Source organism: Rhyacophila brunnea, unplaced genomic scaffold (assembly GCF_057557595.1).
Source record: "Rhyacophila brunnea isolate RB1 unplaced genomic scaffold, BYU_Rbru_1.0 scaffold_2, whole genome shotgun sequence".
In the NCBI taxonomy this organism is placed as follows: domain Eukaryota; kingdom Metazoa; phylum Arthropoda; class Insecta; order Trichoptera; family Rhyacophilidae; genus Rhyacophila; species Rhyacophila brunnea.
This window is the reverse complement of record NW_028232859.1, coordinates 56337833-56351470: the sequence shown is the minus strand read 5'-3', so window position 1 is coordinate 56351470 and position 13638 is coordinate 56337833. Positions and strand designations below refer to the sequence as shown.

The window sequence follows — 13638 nt, the reverse complement described above, 5'->3', positions numbered from 1 at the left end:
TAACGTTTTTTAGTCATCTTTACACGATTTAAGAATAAATATCCCCGTCGCCATCACAAAACAAATTGACGTGTTCACAGCTCGACGTTCGTTCTCCGATTGCCAGCGAGTCCAAAATTTCGTCACACCGATAGTTGGAAATTATTTGCCGTTTCACTGAAGTACCGTCTTAAGAAGTTAATATTTTATTTGCTTGTGTATTTTTACCGGAATGTCACAGATTTAATTACTGAAAGTTGGATTTTTAATCGGTTGACTTGACGTTCGAATATTACTATATATGGTTACCCGAATAAAAATGTAATTTTACTGCACTAAACTTTTGTCGTGATTGAAATAGATATGCATATATTAGGTTATTGTTCTTGTGTAAATACTGATATAATTATAAATAATGGTATGTGACAAATATGGCGGACGGGTTAAGCCGTAGCGCGAAAATTGAACGTGCCATCGTGTCCTTCGCCTGAAAATATTCTAGTCAAACAGTAATTAAACGTGACATATTTGCGAGAATCGGTACGTATTGATTTAAGCGATTTCACCTCGTGAAATGAATAATTACGTTGCCATGGAAAATGTTCCTGCTTTAAATCAACCTCGATTGGGATTTGAATGGTTATTTATTGGACGCACAGGCATACAAGTATTATTAACACGTGGACTAGAATGATTCCAATACAAGAACAATGGATTTTTTTAAATTCGAAAATATATCCATCGTTTATTACGCGATTACTTACATAAATAATTATTATCGATATGATGTCGTGATCCATACAATAAATTTTAAGGTTATACCTCAGTTAAGCCATGGTCTAAAAAGATCGTGGCTAGGCGATGCGCGGATTGCGAGTAGCGGGTGCAAATGACGCATGCCGACCGAAATATAATTTGTCATATAAATCCAACATGCCTCCATTTAATGTTCTGTTTATTGTTCTATTAGTAACAATAATAATATATTCATTGACATGTTTTCTTTTTAAAGTAAGTGGGTAACGTTTTTAGTCATCTTTACACGATCAAGGAATTTATACCCCCGTCGCCATCACGAAACAAATTTACGTATTCACACCTCGACATTCGCTCTCAAACTGCCAGTCTTATAGTTGAAAATTATTTGCCGTTTCACTGAAGTATCGCCTTAAGACACATTTAATAATATTATTCAACAGAATTTTGAAAACACTTCTGGGAAAATATATTATTACCAATAGAAAAAACCTTTTTGAAAAAAGTAAGACACCCCGCAGGCATCGAACCTGCATCTCTCGGGTATCGCGCACACACACATATACCACTATGCTAAAGGAATCATACTTAATTGCGACAAATTTTAATTAATGGCTTTTTAATACTCATTGAAGCGCTTTCAAAATGAAGCTACTATTGGCGATAATTTTAATTATTACATTATTATGCTATGTTTCTTTTTGTGTTCTTTATGATTTTGTTATTTTTTATAAATCTTAACTAATATAATCTTAGTGAGCTTTGGAAAGAATCTTTTATATTTTGTGAACATATAAAGAAAATGATATTTTCAGTGGCCTTTTGAGACGAGTGATAAATATTGTACACAAATCAATTTAAGGATTAAAATTAAATAGAGGACCAATTTGAATTTACAGTTATCCGTCGCCATGCTTTGCTGTAATCAAGAGTGTCTGTTAGCAACATAAATAGATACATTTCAATAATTAGAATCGGCAATAATAAGTAATTAATAGACAGTTGCGAAGTTTTTGTTGTTGTTGGGAAATGAGACGTTGTTGGTCATGCCGGAAGAGGAAGACTCACCTTCCTGATGAACCGGATGGCGCCTTTGTGCTGGTTTGTGAGGGTCATGCACCGTGGCTCGTCCTCTTCATCTGAATCAGTTTCAAAAGTGAACAATTTATTAATCGACCAACACAAAATTTACAATTTAATAATCTATTATATTATGTAAATTTCTAATTTTGCTCGTGAAAACTAATTGATAAAGTGTCATCTAAACGATTTTTTTTTTGATAGTTGAAAAACGAATAAGTATACCTTGCATTCTTATATTCACCCTTTCAAATTATACAATTAATTAATATTAACGTTAACACACTAAAGTTTATATTACAATTTACACGTTGTAATATGCTTGTTAATTGTATCATCATTCTGTAGATTTAAATGTATATGTACTTGATCAAATTATGTTTGAACTTTCGACGATAAAATTATTTGAAACTATTATTTTAGTAGAATGCAAGAAACAATAATTAAAAGAGTTGTTTTTTTGACAAATTTAATACGCAAATCTGTGTGTATTAATTATTTTTTATTGATATACCCTACTGATTTCTGGAAGAAACAAATTTCAAAATTGTATATATTATGCCAACATGAGGTATTCACTCAGTTTTGTATTTTTTTCTGGCGAATATATTTGATTTAATCAACAGTCAAATATGGGATTAAAAATTCCATTAATATTACATTTTTAACTTTTAAGTTATCAAAATGTGATGATTATTCCGACATAGATAATTCACTGATTACTTCATTGACATTGCAATGAAATATAGTAAACTATTTTTTTTATTCAACGAATAATTCACAAGATTTAAGAATGTAACATTCTTCATTCAATATACATAATTTGAAAAATCATATTGTTAAAAATATAATATAACCACTAGAAAAGGTCTTTTTGAAAAAAACACGATGCCCAATACAAAAACCGATTGCCAAAAATATTGATGTAATTTAAAGAGCGCTTCAGTGAGAATTGTAAGAATTAAATAGGACACATGGCTTAGCGCGGGTTTAAATCCCGCTGGGTACCGTATTTTAAAAAGAAACTAGTAGTTATATATTTCTCACAGGTTTTTTCAAATTATATATGTGCAATGAAATATCATTTTACTGTCATTCAGATTTAATATTCCAATGGAATATTAGAATTAATTCGTCCCACGAGCTCTAGAAATGATATTTTCTGTAATAAACATTGCATTTTTTAGTTAAATAATTCTTACAACTATCAACAATAATACGTGAATGTATTTTTTTTTAAATTTTGATATGGTGTTTAATGAATATCAACTGGCGTTTAAGCATACTATTAATACGACAATATTTTAGAAATATCACAAAATAAATACACCGCATTCTTCTTAATTCTACATTAAACTCACAAACAACATTGACAAAATACATACGCACAAATAAAACAGACACCAATCAACAGCAAATGTTTTAATATCATAGTAATATGTAGTAATGATTGTGAATTGTATGATAAATATTTTTGTAGTTGTCATGAAATTCTATCGTTACTTTAAAGCTCTCTGTTCAATTCGGCTCACAAAACACAATGAAAGCTCTCCATGAACACTAGCAAGTAAAATATCCTCTTACGCCCAGTACAGACATCACATCTTCCCGCATTTAATTTATACCATTTGTAACTCATCGCAATATGTGAATTTAATTTTGACAGTGTCCACAGAGTAAATAAATATTTATACATGCTGTCCGTTACGACAGAATGGCGCAACCAAAAGAAAATATCAAGATGTAGATATCTAGTTGAAAATTTAAGGAATGGTTTTGATATGGGGGATAACTGGATATGACGCGGGGGGATGCAGAGGTGTCAGTCACCATTCAATTCGCTGCGTCGTTCAGTCGCAGTTATTTTAACCGCGGATTGATCGGTGTGCGACACATGTCTGAACTGTCCCACAAAAATATTCACTTAAACTGCTTATCCTGCCATTTATGGATGCGTCTAGCCATCATAGTGAGCGACAGGCCTCAATAAAAACAATACTCTTAAAGACCCCGCGTTGTTACTTCCGGAAAAAAGAGACATTGTAATAGATTTTTGCGTTCCCACCGTGTGTACTTCTTCCTTCTTTCCTCGACGTTTCGGGCTCGTTGCAAAGGCCATTACCAACAGACGATATATTACGTCATATTAGTCCATGTATTATGTTTTATGATGAAGTGTAGTAGTAAGTACATGAATGTAAACGTTGCTCTAAGAATTTCAAAAGGAATCCGATTAGCTAAGAGCAAACATTGCTTAGAGTAATGTGTCAATCGTTACGACCAGAGATACCGGCTCGAATATTAGATTTTCCTGATAGTGCCGGAATCCATGACGTTTTTAACTGTAACCCATCATCCCTATTACTATGTTCAGGGTTTCTATGGATTTTGATGGTCTCCTTTACCAATCGTGCAAAATATTCTTTATTTCGACCAAATATCTTGGTTTTAATGTTAAATTTGTGTCCTGTATCCATCCAGTGCCCCGTAATTACTGACATAGTGTAGCGTTTAAGTTGGTTTGCCCTCTCGTGGTCACTCATATGCTTCTTTACCGTTCTAGAAGTTTGGCATTTATACTCTTTCGGGCATCCGCGACAGCTTAACTGGTACACACCTGCCGAGTCGAAAGGCTGCGAGCGAAGATGGAAGAAGTACACTCGGTGTAAACCCAAAAATCTATCATGATAAAAAACAACCGTGAAAGCCTCATACATTATAAAAAGAGACATTTCTATAAGTACCTGCTTTTTATCATTTGCACAGGGCGGAATATAACATTTTTTTGGTAATTTTTAAACAATTTGGATAAATTATTTGCGGACAGATGTATGTATGTCCGTACTAACACAGCAGCACGCTGATAAAGCGTAAAGATTACTTTCATGGTTTATTATTTGGTAATGTATTTATATATGTCAAAATTCTTGAAAGAATTGTCAAATTGAGTATTTAAAAAAATGTAATATTCTCTCATATAAATTTCACAATGATTTCAGAAGCTTAATAAGACGTCTTTTACACATTCATGCATTGTTAGTTACGACAACGTCAGTAGGTAATCAATATACAAATTCAAGCGTATTTTTTTAGTAGTGCATGTTTTAATGGGATGATAATGTTATCTACATATTATTAAAATATAAATGGTACGAATCTTGTGTAACAAAAAAGATTTCTATCAATACCTATAATAATAATAAAAAAATATATATTTAACCATAATATATGTGCAATATTTTGATATTTTATTTTAATTTATGAATGTTTAGTGTTTTCAATTTATTAACTTGATAATTAATAATTATTTAGGTATATAGCTATCTTATAGTCAAATAATTGAAATGATTAATGAAAAATAAATGACATAATTACGCACATACTTACATAATAATATTAGACACTACATATAACATATAGGTTCTTATATTACTGAAGTTACCTGTAAGGAAAAATTCCTACAGGAAAAAACATATTTTTTTAAATGTCCACTCACCAAAAATGTACATTACCTACAACTAACACCACAAATTCAATATAAACTTACCACAGTTCCTATTTATTGAAGAAACGAATAGTCAAATACATATATTCAGTACCTATCTGAACCTACCTAATACATATTACTATTATGCTCTAACAAATATAGAATCATATTCTAGTTATAGAAACTTATAAAGTGTTATTATATTCGTAGAAAACAGTAATTGCTTACAATATTTACTGAGAACTCTTCAATCTGTTGAATAAAATATTTTCGCATTTTTTCCTTCTCGGAAAACTAAAACACCCAGAATCTTTTTCGATGCGTCATTTTGCTCTCTCCGAGTGTAGTTTTTTGTGTATTGTTTATAAGTCGCAGAGAAACACAAAATAACTGTAGCACAGAGAGAGTGGAGAAAAGAATTATTCTTGAGAGAATGGAGTTATTGTCTGGGAAATGGAGGTTGGAGACTTTAACTCTGGGGACAGAATGGCGACGATGTCATTTCTCTCAACCAAAGAATAATAATTGTCGTAACAGTTTTCACGACAATCGTAAATTCATATATTATAAAATACGTTATGAAACAATAAAGATGTATATAATATGTATAACAACACTACAATATAAACATGATGCTATTAATAAAATTAATAATAAATATTACTATAAATGTTCAATTTTCCATCAATCTTGATAGAAAAGATCGATTTACGACGTACAAATGTAAAAGCTCCCTATGATTAATTATTCGGAAGTTCTGTAATCCGGATAATTAAATTGGAATCAGTATTATGTAGGTCATATTTTTATTAAAATGTAGATATCTGTATTGTGTAATAGGGTGGCATACATTTGATGTTACTATTAAAAATATTAATCACGTTTTACTGAAGAATTTCATTCATTCATTTTCTGATACTTTTATGAGATATATTTGGTACATGATAATGGATACGTATTATGAAAGACTTAAAAACGTTAAGTTTAATATGCACGAATAAGTTATTACATTACATACTCATTCGTTTGAAAATATTTTATACTTTTTAAAATCTAAATTCCATTGCAAAACTGTGTTATTCCGGTAAAACTAATTAAATCAATATTAGTTATTTTTAAATGTTTATGTTAGCATTAACAGTATGTAAATAAAATTTACTTAAAAAAATACAAAATATAATCAAAGTATTACTAATATTAAAAATGTAGTATATTGCAAATAACAAGCATAATTTAATTTAAGCTCAATGTAAATTTCTGTTTTACTTATGCAGTATTTTAAATCAATTTTAAATTGACTAATGGCTTACATACTTTTACCCAAAGGTATAGAGACTAAAATACTAGCGACTGTTTTAGCGATAATTTTCTATTACAAGAAATGTAAATAGTTTTGTCCAAAAACAGAGTCAGTTTTCCTTTGATATATTATAGTTATTACATAATTCAGTTTTTAGTAAACAAAAATTCATAAAAACGTAAAATAAAAAAGTACCTACTAACAAGATTTTTCTACTTCATTGAAAACTGTGTGAATTTGCTGTCGCACTTGTTAGAAAATACAGAAAGAGGACAATTGTAACAAATGGACAGTTATCCATATTATTATCACGTCCTTCGCTATCTCTTGCACTGATACACTATGACTAAGTGCACCATTAAATGAATTAAATTAATACACAAACCATGTATATGGCATTGTCAAATAAATTCGGATTGTTAAACAAAAAAGTATTTAACTACAAGACATCTATAAAAAAATGGTTTATAACTTTTAAGGATATATAAAAAATATAATTGAATGCAGTTTACCCCAATATTACTTATATTATTTATTATATTAGACTAAAACTATGCCCAGACGTTGGGATAAAGAAATTTAATCTCGAGAATTCTCGAGATATCCTGAAAAAATATGCTTCATGTTTCTTGATTTTTTTTTATTAAATTTCTAGATTTTTATTTCTCGAAATATTATAAACGAGGTTCTCAAAAATCTGAAGAAATCAATAGACAAGCTATAGTATTCACATGTATTGTAAAGTAATATCACATTTCTTATTATAAGTACCACTTAAAATTAATTATGAAAGTTGTGTCAGTGTATTCTATCTTCTATAAAAATTGTGAAGCATATAAGAAATACCTACTGTGATGCATCAGCAAAATATTTCACCAATGCTTTGTAAAATGGTTTAATAGCATGTTTTTTTACATACGTAAGCTTTAAAAACGTGTAAATATGAACATGGACGTCAGGATGGGGTAATTTAATTTTGAATATTGTTAATAATTAAATGATTTTTAATTGATATAACTAGCGGGAATATTTATCATATAAACTGTAATCCAGATAGAGTATATCAATGATTCATGGAATCATGAAAGAAATAAATTTTATAGCTTTAAATTTCGTTTATTGAAATATAGTTTAAGATTACCATTTATTTGGAAGAATTCCATTGTATAATATTTTACAATGAATTTAACGAAATATATATTTTGTATTTGAAGTAATAATTTTCCTTTTGTTTTTTGGCTATACTCAATGTTTAAGAATTTAATATAGTGTGATTAATAAACTATTATATTTTCAGATATTGATGCAAAGATCTTAATATTCATTGCTTATTCGATACCAGTAAAATAGGGTGAATATAATATGCACATTTTGTCCTTTTGGACCTCTAACTCTCTCCAAATAACTATACGTTAAACATGTTTCTATAGACTACACAATTTAAAGAATTTAATATATTTTTTTTAACAAAATTACGATACAGCCTTTTTTTATTATTTTTCCTGTTATTTAGAGATTAGAGATTTGTATATTGATTAATATATACGTGTAAAGTAAATTGTTAAAAAAACTGTATGTTTGCGATGGTCATTTAATCACTTTCCATTAATAATATAATATTAAATTATTAATTTTGTGAAAATATTATAACAATGTTTTCAATTGTTAAAACTAATAACCTACATACATAAAAATCTATACATGTAGATACATTATTGATATATTTCCCTAATTTTAAAAATATTTTTCACTCAGTTAAATTATTATTATAATAATTTTATTCACCCCATTTAACGGTACCTTCCTTAGATAGAGGTTAACACAATTAATGTAAATCAATGCCAATAGATAATGTAAGTCAATTAATGATAGTTTTAATGTTAGGTATCTCCTTTACCCCGTCCCAACAGTTGAATATTTATGATAGTGTTGTTCCGTGCAATAAAAACATGGGTTATCGTGAAAAAAACGTATGGCAATACACTACTAGCACTGCTATATTAGTGAGAAGTGCTTGTTTAATAATAAGTATCGTGTTTTATTTTATTTAACCAGACAAATCAACGCTTAACACTGTTTGCCTAAAGGAATATCTTATCTTGAGGTAAAGGAGTGAAGCTGAAGTATTTATAAGAAAAATAGTAAAAAAAATAATTATAATTAAGTATATAAAATTACGTTTACTTTAACCAACTTTAATAGTGATATTTGTTGCTTTTAAATATAATTTGAAAGTGGAGAGAAGAAATTATGTGAATCATTATAGTATTACAATAAATTAAATATAAAAAATACTTTTATTTACTCACTAATGCAATTAATTATTCAGGGAGTCTATTCTCAATACACTAGTCACAACTGAATTAAAGGATTATCTGCTTAAAAGCGTACCGACTCGTTTTTTTTTTTTTACCAAACTGTTGGATTCAGTTCGGGCGAATTATTTGTGAAGCCGGTCGGCGGGGGCAGCCATAAAGATCCTCTATCTACTGTTTGATTGATGTACCAGCCAAGATAAGTTCGGACGATCGGGCTCAAGTATTTTCCTCCAACTGAGATTTCCGATTTAAGATATTTGCGGTTTACTAATTAATACATACTCGTATTTTGACAGCCAGATTAGAGTTCGTTGTCTGTCACAAATACAGCTTGTATAGTGAGAATTATTATGGGTAATAAGAAATTTTATCTGAGTTCACAGGAAACATGTAATAATAAAACTAGAAAAAAGAACAATGGATTTAAAAAGATCTTTGACTTAGAATGTTGTTTATAATCGAGAGTTAACTATAGTGGAAACAAAAGTCTTTTTGGCAGAGCCAAAAAACTAAATTTCATAATATTTTAACATTTGTATGTGCAATTATTTGAAAAATATTTTTTGATACTGTTTGCAGCATTACAATTATTTATCGCCAAACATGAAATATTTGCCTTTATTAGAAAAATTGTGTGTTTGCAGTTTCTCTCCAACTCTTTTGCCAAGGGATTATTAACAACTCTTCATAATGTATTTTGTCACCTCAATACTACAACTAGATAACTTGGTTTTCTCTGTTTTTGAGATAGCTATTGAATATGATTCTACATTTCCTTCTCTACAGAATGATACAACTATGTAAGTCAGAAATTAATGGGAACTGTATTAATTTTGTGTTTGAAAATATGAGGTAACTTTAAAACCATAAATGCATTAAATAAATACAATAAAATATCTACATTTTTTTTTCATTTAATTGAACATTATATAATTGTTCCCAATTAGACAAATCACAATAATCCATTTTTATGTTAAATATTAATATTATTTTTTTTTCGACCATCTCCGATCCTAATAGGATCATATGGGCCTCCACAGAGTAGAGGTTTGTATTGACAGATTTTTTTTTTACGAGCAATGGATGTCAGCCACTTGCTCAACCTATTGGGTCCATACCCTGACACCCACAGATTGAAAAACAATATGTATACTTGCCAGACCCAGGATTCGAACCTGGGACCCACGGCGTTATAGTCCAACGCTTAAGCCACGCGGCCACCGTGGGCGTTAATTAATATTATAGTCTAGATTTATGTTGGTAATTGTGCCGCAGATGTCGTCATAAGCTTTAATATTTTTTTTCGTCAACAGTTTATTCCATATAGACAATTATAATAAATACCCTTTTTTATCGGAGCATAGGTTTCTCGATCCAATAATTATTAATTGAAAATTTGAAATTTTCTTACATTTTGATGCATCATTATCACAAACTAAGATTATATTAGGTAATATTAGGTTGGAATAGCTAAGATTAGGTTAGGTTAGGTTTGGCTTGTTCTAAAAATAAAGTTATAAAATCTCATGACATCATCTGCGGCACATTAACCTTTATGTTAATCAAGTAAAGCTTAAATTTCATTTTCCCAATAATGACCAAATCAGAGTTATCTAGTTGTAGTATTGACGCGACGATTTGAAAGTTGTATTAAGCGGTGTCCACATTGGCAACAAGTTGCTGGAAACCTCAATAAATTTCGATTAAAATAATTTATGATCATATAAATTATGATAATAAACAATATAACCTAATCAATAAAATGGCTAGTCGATTGGTTTGTGATTAAGTGATAACAATATAATATATTGGCACGATTATATTTTAGCTGTATAATTATGTTGTATAAATAATAATGAAATACTCTCAGCTGTAGTGAATACTCGAGCCCTGGAGGAAACGGACAATTTGACAATCGAGATATTCAGGCTCCGTACTGTGTCGTAACGCTTCGGTTTCCGATTAAGCGCCTCGATCGTTTCATTTACATGACAATTTCCAACCTATTGTCCACATTTAGAGCACACAACCAAGACATTACTATGACATCAATAAGCAACCACAAGCAGATTATATGCACGATGCTTATAATTACAGGGACACTATTCTATAAACTATTATGCGGCAATATGTTAGAGTCACATACGTCATAATATATAATGTGTGACTCGGTACTATTTAATGAAAAAAATGTTTTTTTCTTATAAACAAATTTCGCAGGTCACATATGAATAGTTAATTAAATAAATGGTTAATAAACAATGTTACTATATGATTATTATATCAATGTTTTCACTGTCATAAAATGTTGATAAAATAGTGATACTTAACCAAAAAATCTTTTTTCCTGGGTGAATTAAAACGACATTTCGTTTTTTGCATTGCCGAATAGCTATATAGTTTGAAATTTTAACTACACTGCCACCTGTTGATAAAAATCTTGTTCGATTCGTTTTAGTTAGGAAATACATCACAGTATTCTTCATTTCTCTTTTTGAAATAAAATTTGTCACGTTATTATTTAAAATTGGCGAAAATCAGAAACGGAAGCGGTTCGAGGTGATAATTCCGTAGCCTGACAGGACCGGGTACATCAGTGTCTTTTATATTCAAACGACGTTTCCTTTTCCCGGAAACTATAATGATGAAAAAAAACCGATAATAAAAACACAAAAGCGCGGTAGAGAACGTCATTTGAAAAAAAATCCATCAATGTGTCACCGGGGTTAGAGACGGGAGGTGTATTTTGAGGGACCCGATCGTGGAGGCGTTTTCTACCCGCTGCTGCGGTGTGGCCGGTAACGTGCGTGAAGGGCTCACTTGGCGTAGCATTGCGGCGTACTTTCTGGGAAGAAGAAGACCGATCCGAGAGGGTCCGGCTGCAGCAGGCCGACGAGCGCCAGGGGGACCGCAGTAGCACCGCCCAGCCTCCGTGCGGTACCCGCGCCAGCCGCAGATGCGCACCATACGCCGTGCGCCCCATGCAACTCCGACGCGCTCCCCATTTGCAGTCCAGCTGTAGGCCAGATGCATCACTATTGCGCCACCACCACGCCCAAGGCGGCCTAGACTATCTAATATACCACTAGGACATCTAGGCAGCCGTGGAACTCCATTTATTTCTCGCAGTATTAAACTTAAAACAACCTCTTACGTGTTTCCAAGTCAATAATAACCTCCTCAAATGCCAACACTGTGCTAAATTATTCAACTTAAAAGTTTAATAAAATAATACGCATTATGTCCTGCAAGGACCATCAATGTGTGGTAAGATTGTCGTGAATTTTTTTTAACAATATTGATAAAATCAATAGGCCTAGGTATAATAATTTTATAGATAGGGTGTTAAATTTTTTTAAACGATTTTGTATAATAACATATTATTTGAGTACGTATTAACAAAGGTTTTTCATTACGATTAGTGATTGTGAGCCATTCGTTCAGCGCATTGAGTCCGTGCACTGAATCAATCACATATTGATGAAGCGACATATCATTTTTGCCATACGTAGAATCCTAAACTCGCGATCTATGGCTACACAACCGAATATTCTATCGCTATTTCATCATATGTGTTAAAATATCTAATTTAATTCTGAAATTTATGTTATATCCAACAGAATTTACTGCCACTCAAGGAATGACATTTTCCGTCAATAACAAATTTAATATTTTATTAAAACTGAATTTTATCGACTGTCAATTTGAATCGCGTTTAAAAATAGTCACAGGTGCGATTGGTTATTGCAAAAGGTATATTCTATCTATATTAGTACTATAATATATGATCACCGATCACGGATTGCTCAAAGAAGTAATTTATTATCGCGGATCCAATATGACACTTCATATATTTTTGCAATGTGGATGCATTAGTCTTTTTGCAACATCACTCGCGATTTTCTCAGGAAAATTTTATTATACAAGATGGAAGAGTTTCAAATGATTGAACAAAAACGTATACTATATTATATTCTAATTGAAGAAAAGTTTTTTACAATTCTAAAGAAGTCAGTTTTAACAACCTAAATTTTGCATTTGTAAATAATGAATGATTTGAAAAAAATATTTCTCAATTTCATTAATAGGAAGCTGATTATTAAATAATTTTTAAATATATTCTAATCAGGGGCGGGTCTAGCGGTAAGCGGACTAAGTGGCCGCGTGGGGCCCCGAGATCTTGGAATTTTTTTAAATATGAATTTAAATGTTCTGATAATTTTTTGATAATTTCTGTGATTGGGTGCTGTTTATCGTTTACTTTATTATGGTCTCGCTACTTAAGTCTTAGTTTCCGAACAATAAAAAAATGCACAGAATTTAATCATTTTTCCTGACGCTGTGTGAATGTTGATTCAGCAATAACCGATAAGAAGTGACTCACTAGTCACTAGTAAAAATGCACCGAATTTAATATTTTTTGCTGACGTTGAACTTTTGAAGATGAATTTGACCATTTTTTAATATGTCTTAAAGAAAACAAGGACACTATTAAAATCACACCAGACATCTATCGAGCCGCCAAAGAAATATCTTGCACATTCCCAAATGTAGAAATATTATTGATTTTTTTTAACAATCCCCTTATGTAATGCGTCAGGTGAAAGATCGTTTTCTGTTTTAAAGCGTGTAAAAAATATTTGAGAAGTACTATGGGAGAAGAAAGATTAAATAGTATGGCCATTTTGTATATAGAGCAAGAATTTTTAAGCCGAATT

At 30.8% G+C, this 13638-nt stretch overlaps 1 protein-coding gene across 4 annotated transcripts in view; it reads right to left on the bottom strand.

Annotated features, from left to right (window-relative positions):
* LOC147072563 (potassium voltage-gated channel subfamily KQT member 1-like) overlaps positions 1-13638 on the bottom strand; it is a 524358-nt gene that overhangs the window by 40713 nt on the left and 470007 nt on the right. For all 4 annotated transcript variants that reach the window (XM_085946963.1, XM_085946961.1, XM_085946962.1 and 1 more), the window contains exon 11: positions 1804-1874. In XM_085946963.1, the coding sequence (XP_085803089.1) occupies positions 1804-1874 (71 nt within the window). The remainder of the gene's footprint in view (positions 1-1803; positions 1875-13638) is intronic.